Source organism: Pelophylax lessonae (genome assembly GCF_965119305.1).
Source record: "Pelophylax lessonae genome assembly, chromosome: 4".
In the NCBI taxonomy this organism is placed as follows: Eukaryota; Metazoa; Chordata; class Amphibia; order Anura; family Ranidae; genus Pelophylax; species Pelophylax lessonae.
Genome location: NC_138771.1, coordinates 98,601,247 through 98,613,246, shown reverse-complemented (window position 1 = coordinate 98,613,246; position 12,000 = coordinate 98,601,247). Strand labels below are relative to the sequence as shown.

General features: G+C 42.0%; 1 protein-coding gene across 1 annotated transcript in view; it reads left to right on the top strand.

Annotated features, from left to right (window-relative positions):
• Positions 1-12,000, top strand: part of RFX7 (regulatory factor X7) — a 229,830-nt gene that overhangs the window by 202,999 nt on the left and 14,831 nt on the right. Inside the window, exon 8 of the mRNA XM_082254929.1 lies at positions 10,846-11,141. Within this exon, the coding sequence (XP_082111055.1) occupies positions 10,846-11,141 (296 nt within the window). The remainder of the gene's footprint in view (positions 1-10,845; positions 11,142-12,000) is intronic.

Genomic DNA, 12,000 nt, shown 5'->3' with positions numbered 1-12,000 from the left:
CAAAGCCACGCTAGCCATCGCTGTTACCTTGTTCCTGTTCATCCGTCTGAGACCCCAGAGGGGTAAAAAAGCTGTTTTTGACTCAGTGTTCTGGGTCAAATCTTAAGGTGAGAGGCTTTGATCTCTGGTGGCGGTGGAGTGAAGCACAATATCATATATTAATCACTTCTGTGGTGGCCATTACTTTGAGGATTGGAATGCACCTATTTATGGACATTTAATTTCATGATTTTGAGTGTATGCACATATTGATTTATTGACACTCATTTATTCTTTGATTTTTTTGTGTGATATTGGGAAGAACTTATGATTTAAGGTCATTGAGTTTGCTTATTATTTACGCATATTGTCATTATACATATAATATATATTTTTTTTACATATTCACTATTCATTTTTCTGGTGCAGCACCTGTTTGTTTTGAATTATTTGTATATTTATTTATATATTTAATGTATTTATTTTACAATTTTTATTTTCTAATATTAATATTATTTCATTTAAATTTTTATTTTTATGTTTAATTTTGTTTTTATTTGTGTTCTTTAACTTTATTTCTTATTTTATTTTTTAATTCATATCTTTATTTTTTTTTTTTGCACATATTTTCTTTTCTTCTCCCCTTTCTTCTTTATATCTTCATTTTTCTTTTCATCCTTTTTCGGTTTAATTCTATTTTAGATTCACTTTCATTTTTTTTTCTTCTTTTTCTCACTTTCCTTTTTTTTTCCCTTTATTCTCCTATCTATCCTTTTTCCTGTCTCTTTTATTATCCTTCATTATCTGTTTAATGCTTTCAGCCTTCAGTGTCTTCTTTTCTTCTCTGCTGTCTGAACCCCCTGCTTTTATTGTCTTATCTTTGATCTCGGGCAGTCTCATTTCTCTGCTCCCCTCCTTTACAGCTGGCAATTCACGATGCACTCTGTACATGGTTTCCTCCTCTTGGCCCGCCCACTGTTCCCATTGGATGCCAGCGTCATATGTTACCATGACACCGGCGGCTGGCTCTGCATAGCTCTGAGGTCCCTAGGCATATACAGGCAGCAGGACACGCTATTGGAGGCACGGTACACGCCCTCCTTCATTGCCTAGCAACACTGATATATTACCCAGCCAGGAACAGCCTTACACCTGAACAATGTTTGTTTTTAGGTTGCGAGCTGTCCTGCTCATTTACCAGGATTGTTTTTAGGATGTACATGTGACAATATTCACCTTGTGCATGAATCTGTGATTATTAATTGCTATTTTACCAAGTTTGCATACAGTGGGGAAATAATTATTTGATCGCCTGCAGATTTTGTAAGTTTGCCCACTTACAAAGAAATGAAGGGTCTATAATTTTTTATCATAGGTGTATTTTTTTTTTCCATAAAAGATTTTATTGAGAAAATTCAAGCAAAACATGTTAACTTCAAATAGTGACAATGACAAGGAGAATGCGACGCAGCGCATGTGAAAGGTACATTGCAACAAGCAAGTAGACATAAATATTTTACAACTTAAAACAGTTTGTATTGAAATGTTGAATAAACGTGGACCATCGTCCTCATACAATAATGTATTGATAGCAATGTCGTTTAGTCTAGAAGGGGATACGGAGACTAAGAGTAGGGGTTGAGGGGAGTAATGGTAGGATAGTTAAGGGGGGGGATAATGTGGGTGAGCGTTAAAAAGGAGGGTAAGGGGGGGGGGTAGGGTAAGGGGGGGGGGTATGAGTAGGGGAATAAGTATGTAAAAGCAGACATAGCATTGACATGTAAAACCAGAAGGATCGGATCTTTCAAATATTTTGTTTGGGAATTCCCTTGACTGCCCTTGTCAAGGGAGGGAGATTCCCATCTAAACTGGAATGGGAAGATCCTGAAAGGTGTCGAGCCTGGGTTGGTGAGAACGTAAGGACTAACGTATTACGTTGTTAAGCCGGGGGAAGGGGGTCTGCGCTGATATGGTCCGTATACAGTTTGGAGGAGCGAAAAAGTATCCAACCCGCCCACGTTCCATAGAACCTGGTCGGGCTGTCATTTGCAGAGTGTATCAGTTCTTCCATGTCTGCAATCCTGTCAATTCTCTTAAACCATTCTGATATCGATGGGATATTTTTTGATCTCCAATGGACTGGAATACAAAGCTTGGCAGCGTTAATTAGGTGCATGGGTAGTGCTTTTCTATATGTTTGAAATGGTACCTTGGAATGGTGAAGGAGCATCTGTGCCGGGGTGTAGTCAATGTCATAGGAAGATATTTGTTTAGTGATCCGGTGGACCTCAGACCAAAAGGGTTGGATAAGGGGGCAGTCCCACCAGATGTGGAGCATAGAGCCCCTTTCCTGAGAGCATCGCCAGCATGTGTCTGGGATATTAGCGTTGTAGTGATGTAGAATATTTGGGGTTCTATACCATCTGGAAGTGATTTTGAAGTTGTTTTCTTGTGTGGTTACGTTAATGGAGCCTTTATGTGCTATTGTAAGGATTCTCTCCCAGTCTTTCTCCGAAAATTGTGTATCTAAGTCGCGTTCCCAGGAACTGCAGGCTTTCAGGGCTTTGGAAGAGGTATTTTCAAAGAACATGTTGTGTATGTTCGAGATCACGTGATTCTGGGGGGCTGTCTGATTACACAAGGATTCCAGACGGGATAGGGGTCGGGAGAGTTGATTATTTTGATCGTTCCGTTTAAACCATTTAATCATACGAAGATGGAGCTGGTTGGGGAATATTTTGTTTGTCGTCTGGTTGGTTAAGTTTGGGAGATCGACCAAAGAGTTGTTTTCTAGGAGATGGAATGCTTTGAATTGTGAGTGGGCCAGTTTTGAAGAATCTGAGATAGCTCTTGGTCCTGAGGGAAAGCAGGGTTGTTACTCAGTGGGGTCAGGGGGCTGGGATTGGAGGATAACTTGAGTTTTGAGGTGGCAGTGGAGAAGCATTTAAGGGTCGGTCCTATGTGTTTTAAGAGAGGTTGGGATATGTTTAGATAGGATCCAAGGATTAATCGATATAGACAGAATATCAACCAAAATCCAGAAAAAAAACACATAAAACAAATGCTATAAATTAAGTTGCACTTCAGTGAGTAAAATAAGTATTTGATCCCTTAGCAAAACATGACTTAGTACTTGGAGAAACCCTTTTTGGCAAGAACAGAGGTAAGATGTTTCTTGTAGTTGGTTACTAGTTTTGCACTCATCTCAGGAGGGATTTTGGTCCACTCTTCTTTACAATTCTTCTCTAAATCCTTAAGGTTTCTTGTCAACTCAAACTTTTAGCTCCCTCCATAAATTTTCTATAGGATTAAGGTCTGGAGACTGACTAGGCCACTCCATGACCTTAATGTGCTTCTTCTTGAGCCACTCCTTTGTTGCCTTGGCGATGTATTTTGGGCCATTGTCATGCTGGAAGACCCATCCATTACCCATCTTCAGTGTTCTGGCTGAGGGCACATGTTTTTTTACAATACATGGTCCTGTCCATTGGCCCCTGAATGCGGCAAAGTTAGCCTGTACCTTTAGCAGAGAAACAGCCCCAGGCATAATGTTTCCACTTCTGTGCTTGATGGTAGCAATGGTGTTCTTGGGGTCATGGTCAGAATTTTTCTTCCTCCAAACACTGCGAGTCGAGTTAATGCCAAAGAGCTAAATTTTTTTCTCATCTGACCAAAGCACTTTCTCCCATCATTTAGATGTTCACTGGCATGACTGTACATGTGCAAACAATCAAAAAGATCGGCGCTAATTCATAAATGATTCAAAATCCAGGTGCAATATCCAAAAACTAATAATATAAATGTTCAATATTGTGTAACATAAAATGAATATAAATGTTCAATATCGTGCAACATAAGATGAGTGCATCAAAAAACAAGTCCAAATAATTTGAAGTGATGTATAACCATCATAAGTGTGTGAAGTAATAATTCTTCAAATATACTGTAAATCAATCTTGGGTGTTTAAATCAAATTCATACGACGTGTCTCTCTTGTCCACCGAATAAATAAGTGGGTAGTGGCCGCTTACCTCAATACACACCAAAAAAGAGCGTGTATAATAGAGCTCCTCACGATGTTCCACAGATTCCTTCTATCACAGGTGGATGGTGGGATCCCAAACAGAACAGCACCTTATTCCTTCCTGATGGCCTTCGATCTCTGGACACATGCAAATCTTCCACTGTACCAAGGTGGTCTTGGTTCCCCGTGGGGTTTTACTGCCACAGCTCCCGGGATAGATGTCCCCCTGAGCCTTCTACCTTCAGAACCACCTTGTTCTATTTTGAGCTGATCCTGCTATAATTCTTTCAGCATCTTCTCTGGGATTGCACAATCCGTGCGCTTTTGCACATTAAGGTGGTTGTAAACCTCTGTTATGGAGGCTGGTAATCCTGGTATGGAGGCTGGTAATCCTGGTATGGAGGCTGGTAATTCTGGTATGGAGGCTGGTAATTCTGGTATGGAGGCTGGTAATTCTGGTATGGAGGCTGGTAATCCTGGTATGGAGGCTGGTAATCCTGGTATGGAGGTTGGTAATCCCGTTATGGAGGTTGGTACCCAGAGTGGGAAGCCAGGGAAGAAGGTGAAGTCCAAGAGAGTCCAAGAGAAGCAAGTGGGTGTGGTTGCTGAAAGCTCTGTACATGTGCCTTTTCTTGAGGAGGGAGACTTGCCGTGTTTGGAGGAAAACAAAAATGCTGACTATGACCCTAAGAGCACCATCCCTCCAGTCAAGCATGGAGGTGGAAACATTATGCTCTGGGGCTGTTTCTCTGCTACTGGTAGAGACTGATTTTGCCACATTATGGGGCCAATAGATGTGGCCACGTATTGTAAAATCTTGAATGAGAACCATCTTCCCTCAGACAGAACACTGAAGATGGGTAATGGATGGGTCTTCCAGCATGACAATGGACCAAAATACATCGCCAAGGCAACAAAGGAGTGGCTCAAGAAGAAGCATATTAAGATCATGGAGTGGCCTAGCCAGTGTCCAGACCTTAATCCTATAGAAAATTTATGGAGGGAGCTGAAACCTTGAGTTGCCAAGCGATAGCGGAGAAATCTGTAAAGAGTGGACCAAAATCCCTCCGGAGATGAATGCAAACCTGGTAACCAACTACAAGAAATGTCTTACCTCTGTGCTTGCCAACAAGGATTTCTCCACAAAGTACTAAGTCATGTTTTACTTGGGGATCAAATACTGATTTTACTCACTGAACTGCAACTCAATTTATAACATTTGTTTTATGTGTTTTTTTTTTGTAATTTTTGGTTGATGTTCTCTCTCTATCATTTAAAATACACCTACACACATATATGCATATGGCGGGAATATGACGTCACTTTAACGTCTGGGGGCGGGACTGGGGTCGCTTTTTTGCTCACTGATTGGTGGATGGCTCTTTAAATATTTTCTGTTTTGATTTACAACTTGTCTCCTGCGTTGCTCCGAAACTTTGTGATTTGCTGTAATGATGTGTGCGCTGAATAAAGCTTTGGACCTATTCATGGAGCTCTCTATTTGACTATTCACTGTCCCAGCCGGTGGTCGCTTCAGCACCCGCTTACATACACAGCCATCTCTACAGGAACGTGTGCGTTTGGAATTTTTACAGTGTATTATACTGGAAAATCACACCTAAACCGAACTAAAAATCGTACCTGACTCTCTTTAAATTCACACTGCGGCCAGCCCGCACATATGTGAACCGGCTCCATAGACACCCGGTTTGATTCACATGTCATGCGAACTGGATGCGGTTCAAAACTCATCCAATTTGCATATACAGTATGTGAACCAGGGCTAAAAAAGGGTATCGGTCATTGGTATCGGCGAATACTTGAGAAAAAAGTATTGGTGCGCGTAGTCTGTCTTAAAAGACTGGTATCTGTTCATCATATATATATATATATATATATATATATATATATATATTGTTCTCTAGGATACAGTTATTTTGTTTTTCAGTATGGAAAATAAGCATAGACATGTTATGATGTGTTTCATGCACAGTTCAATTGTTAAAGATTATCACTGTGGTGCAGGAAGAAAACACTTGAAAATTTGAATGCAACAGAATAATTTTTGTTTTGAAGTGCTGCCACCCAGAGGCAAAAGCAAACCAGAGCGAGGATAGTGTAAATGAGGATTTCAGTTTGAACCCCTTTTTTTTTTTCTTTTTAAAGGAAGACACTGAATATGAAATAACACACTTTCTGTACTTGGACAGTTTTCCATTTTTGAGATAGTTATAGTTATCACCTTATATTGCCGCCTACAGGTGGATTTGAAGATTAGAATCCCACTGTACATCAGTTTTCTGCTAGTACCCTAGGATGATGGACATCTTTCTCCTCTTAGAATTCTTATTCCAAGATAATTTTTTTCTTTAATCGGTATTTCCCTATGCTACCTGGATCAATGTTTCCTCAGCAATATTTTTAGAGGCCATTCCCAGGCCACGTTGGAATGGGCAATTGCAGGGCTAGCCTGTAATGTGGCTTTTTGGGCACAGTGTTCAAAAATGTGTTAGTTACCTGTGGAGTGCTTTCTGTAACCAGTACGATGTCACAGACTCTAGGGTTACCCAGTCTCTAAAGACTCCTTTTGAGTAGGCTATGTGTGCTAAGAATCAGCAGTTTCTTTATCGGAATCACTCGGCAGCCTTTTTACTCCTATTTTCTGGTGATTGGTGTAGAAATCCTAACTATACCTAAACCTACTTCCACCCCCATTCTTTTTTAACTACTGTGTAAAGGAAAGATGTCTATACTTACACCCTATTCTGAGGGCGCTGTGGTTTCAGCGGCCAGCTTCAGTAAAGAGGAGAGATCACTGTCAATGGCTGCTGAGCCTGGGCAATGACATCACCCATAGGTTTACTATGGGGCATTTTTTGTCGGCTGTCCTTTCTCTACACTGAAGCCAGCACTTGGAACAGATCATATGACCGGACTGGAGCACCTTCAGCCTAGGTAAATATAGACATACAGTATTTTCTTTCTCATGGTAGTTAGAATAGGCTTGGAATGGAAGTCGGTGCAGATTTAGGTATAGTTCGAATTTAATTGGAATGCTTCTTTAATTCTTGAAGGAATGTGCACTTAGTTTAGGGGTGTATTGCATGCACACTCTGCACTCATGTTCCCGCCATTCAACTTGAGTTAACTGCTTCCCACTATTGGTCCTTGTCACAAGTGCTACTAGGATTTTCCTCAGTCTGCCCTTGCTCTCCGCCTACAGTGACCTCTTCAGTTCTAGTCATACATATCTCTCCTACCACCAGGAGAGCCAGGGTACTCAGCTGGCTTATGAGTACCCAAGTTTGGCCCAGTACCTTAGGCCATATTAACCTAGCCCTGCAACAACATGTCAAATAATAGACACACTCCCAGTGTAAGAGGTCCTTCCAGCTCACAATCTATTAATCACTGTGGGGCTGCACTGCACCAACTTGAGCACCTGAAAGTGACAGTCCGGATTGTTGTCTTCTGTTTTAGTCCTTGGAGTCAATCAGGCTTGGCTCCCTCCTTGGTTCTGTCACCACAGCTAGGCAGGATTTCATGACACAAATTGCAACCTTGATTGCTGACTGACCGCAGATGCCATAGATGTGGCTTCATGCCTTCCTCTGAAATTGTTAATGGATGATGTTGCTCCTGAGGACCTTCAGGCAGATGCCTGGCTTAGAGAGTCTTTTTCTGCACTTATTTAGGCTGTGCTCACCTGTCTAAGAACTACTAAGACCTCCCCAGTGCACACGTTAGTTCTAGACTTTATGGGGACTGGCACACTCCTGATCAGCTTTAAGTTCCTTTCAAAATGTGTGGCAACTCATTACCCATTTTAGGAGTGGGCCATTCTGATTGTGGTGTCAACAATATTGCTTCTTAATAAAGTTCTGATGATCCATGTAGAGGATGTGCCTGATCCTATAGATAAACATTTTTCCCAAGACCTTGTTTTCTCTGGCTGGTCCTGCTTGGCAAACTACATTGGCTGTAATGCTACTCTATGAAACGTTGGGAGACTTGACTAAGGCCAAAAAAATTATCTGGTTTCCCTCCAAACTGATCCCATCTTTGGGGTGCATCTAGAGTTCATACCTACAGCCCTGGGCTATTTTATTGACAGGTTAGTAGACATCAACAGCCTAATTTGTCCATATAAGTGGTCTGTTAATGAACACATGGAGAACTGTGGCCAAAGTGTTGGGCTGTGAAACAGGTATGCAAAAACCATGCATCAAAAAACCCTTATCAAAGATATCACTGGAGTTGAGAAAACTTGTAGGGGCTTTCCAAAGTGGGGAGATGTCTGTTAGCCTTTGGGGGCACCTAGTCGTAGATCATCGTGGATGCTTGGATACAGAACATAGTTGATGGGGGCTACAAGCTAGAGTGTGCTGTCTGCCCCATCCGAGGTTTATGTCTTTCAGCCTGCCTGTATCGCTTCACAGAATGACAGATCCTCTAGATCAAGAGTCTTCGCCTACAGTGGAAAAGTTTCAGGGGTTCCACGCCAAACTTTTCACAGTTCCCAAACCAACAGGGAGTATCCACCCCATCTTGGATCTTAATAATCTAAATGTCTGTTTCCGACCCCAAAATTTCATATGGAATCCACCAGGCTTTTAATAGCCTCCCCCCATCATGGAGACTTTCTGGTGAACTTTGTCACATTTTGCACATCAAAGAACCCAATCCCTTTCTCCTCCCTTTTGCACATTTTGGCTTTTTTTGGGGGATATCTCTCTTCCCTGTCTAGGCAAAGATGATGTTGTCTTGCTCTCCACCATCTCAACCTGCAACCTCCCCAGATACACGTTACACTTCCCAGACTTCCCACTGTCTGTGCCTTGCGCCTGTGAAGTATGTGAATCATCGGGAAGTCAAAGCTGGCTCCTAAATCCAAGATGGGAAAGACTGTTAAGTCTCTGGGTTGTAGGAAGACTTTGGGTTGTGCCACTTCTTGGCAAGATAACAATGTTTTTTTTCTACAAATCTGTAGCTACAGTATTTGTAGCTGCTAAATTTTATTTATTTTTTTTTATTTTTTTTAAAACTTGCACACATGCTTGCATGTCCCCATTTTTCTAGCACGTAAAAGGATTGTAAAGGCAGAAGGTTTTTTTATCTTAATGCATTCTATGCATTAGGATAAAAAAAAAAAACCTGTGTGCGGCAGCCCCCTTCAGTACTTACCTGAGTTCATCTTTATCCAGCGATGTTACAGGAGTTTCTCAGCTGCCTGGGACTCCCCTCCTCATTGGCTGAGACAGCAGCCTGGCACGATTGGCTCCCACTGCTGCCAATCAAAGGCAGTCAGCCAATCAGGAAAGAGAGGGGGCGGTGTCAGGTTGCCGTTCCTTGACTGAATGGACACAGGGAGCTGTGACTTAGCTGCTTGCTCTGGGGGCACTCAACAAGAGGGAGGGCTCAGGAGCACAGGAGAGATACCCGAGCAGAGGAGGATCCCGGCTGCTCTGTGCAAAACCAACTGCACAGAGCAGGTAAGAATAACATGTTTTTTTTTTTTTTTTAAAAAACAAGACTTTACAATCACTTTAATTTTGCTTTTGAACCCATCACCTCCAGTTTGTGACTGTGTCATCTGTCCTTTCCTCCTTCCAAAGTGCTAGTCCCTGTGCTCACCTTGCTATGCTCCCAGGACATTTCAATTTTGGGATTTCTGGATGGCCTCCATGGAACAGTTAGAACAGGCTTAGGTGCCTTTTTTGTTTTTTTAGCTTTAGGCAACTCTTTTACAGCTTTGCAAGGCGGCCGCCTGGTCCTTTGTTCTTATGTCCTGTGTCCTGTAATGAAGTACTTACAGTAAGTAAAAAAATCCAGGTAACTGGAACAGCAGTGCTGGAACAAATGGTAACTGTTTTCGTAGGTAGCTATTCGTTAAAGCGTCAAACCTTAAGTGTGCAGAAGGTATTTCTCCCCTTTGCTTTCTCTCTTTCTGGATCCAAAATGTATTTGGTGATTTAAAGCTGCCATTGGTGGCTGGATAGGTAATTGGTTTAATGCAATTTTTTTGCAGTCTGTGTGGTCCTTGTCTGAACCTGCTTTAGTACACAAAAGGATATAGAAATATAGAAGGTGGAATTAAATAAAAAGACAAAAGCCTTTCAAGGCATAAAATGATTCCTTTGCTGCAATATTCAGGGGGTGTGTTCTGTTTTTTACTCATTTTCTTTTCATTAAGTCATTATTTATATATGTTGTGTTTTCTACTGATTCTTTGCAAACACTACACAGCTCCAGATGCCATAAAGAAATTATAATGAGACCTGATTAGCGGCCTTTTTGCACTTATTACTAAGCCATTGTTCACTCTGGCATTAAAAACAGAAGTTTGAGGTGTGTTTTTTAATGCTCTTTATATGCTTAGTAAAACAGTCTGCAATTGATCATGTGGACAGGATACAGCGCTTTTAACATTGTCAAAGGATGAAGGGGTTGCATTGCATTGTGACACTGTACTTCAAAATTGAAGCTTTATGTTAAGTTTGGAAGGAGCTGAACCATCTCACGGTATTGTTGCTTCCCTTAAAGGAAAAAAAAAAATAGACTTTTTGGTGCGTTTTTTAACATGCCTTTAACAAGTATCAAACGCGCATAGGGCATTTGAGGATGAGTTTTTAACACACTTTAAACACGCGTCAAACACACCAGATAGCGCGCATTAACGATATAGGTGCGTTTGTTAGGCAGCAATATTTTGAGCAAGGCCTTAGGGTGCCTTTAATTTAATATACAGCTAGGTATTCAACTCATATTGTCTAAATATATGTTTTATTCATGCTATCAGGTTATTGGTAGCCAACTTATCCTTAATATTTTTCTTTCTGCAGGATTAAAAGGAATTACACAGACATCTGCATTTGTACCCATGTCTGAAAGCAATGCCTTCCACCCTCAAGTGAAGACCTTAGCTTCTCCTGTAGATGCCAAACAGCAGTTACAAAGGAAAATACAGAAGAAGCAACAGGAGCAAAAGCTGCAGTCACCTTTGCCAGGGGAACTGCAAGTGAAAAAACAGGATGGACCAGCTGCCAATGGAATCACCAGTATATGTAATGGAAGTCCAGCTATCCTTTCTCCACAGCCTATTGGAATTGTTGTTGCAGCTGTTCCCAGCCCAATACCGGTAATTGTTTATGATATAGTCATTATTTTCATTTGATAAAAAGTCCTGCTTGATCATCCCATGGTTTCTTTATAGTATAGAAATATTTTACTGTAGTTTTAGGTGTTTAAACATAGTTAAATACAAATTTTCTCTATCGATCATCGACAGACGTAGCTCCTTATCTTTATTACTCATAGGGTTATGCTCCTCCTTCTAGGAATAGGCCCTAGGCAGGAAAAAAGCTTACCCATGCCTATGGGGGCTGTCCCTGCAGGCATAAACCCTCAGACTCTGCTATGATCAAACAGTTTAGTTCTGCCTAGTGTTAGGAATAGGACCTAGCTTCCTGCTGGGACTTTGGTCTTAGCTGTAACAGGGAAAGTTTGTGATTTTTTTATTTTTTAACTAGTTAGTTCCTGAGGACCAAGATCCAGAGCAACTACAAGCAACAACCGGCTGTGGTTTTGCACTGGATAATCTAGATTCTTAAGGTCTCGCAGCCTGGCCAGCAAGCGTGAGCAGGTCATTGTCCAGAGCTAGGCCTCGCCACGACAGTGCCCAGACGTATGGGGGCGAGCCTGCGAGTGGACAGTCTCGCTGGGACGCATCGACCTGGAACGCCCTGAGTCGCAGCTTCCCCTTGGCTGTCAGCACCCCATTCCTCAGCACGTCTGTTTTTGAGCGGTGCCTGCTGCTGGACTGGTGAGTACTGTACACCCTTGTCCCTGGGGACATTTGGGGAGTTGTGGGCCCACTCCTAGGGGATAGCAGGGCTGGCGGTCTCTGTAGGATCCTTTTTCTGGCCGGGTTGGGGTTTTTTCCCTCCCCTCCCTGCCCCCGCTGGGGGCGCTGCATGGGAATGCTGTGGGGGTCTCCC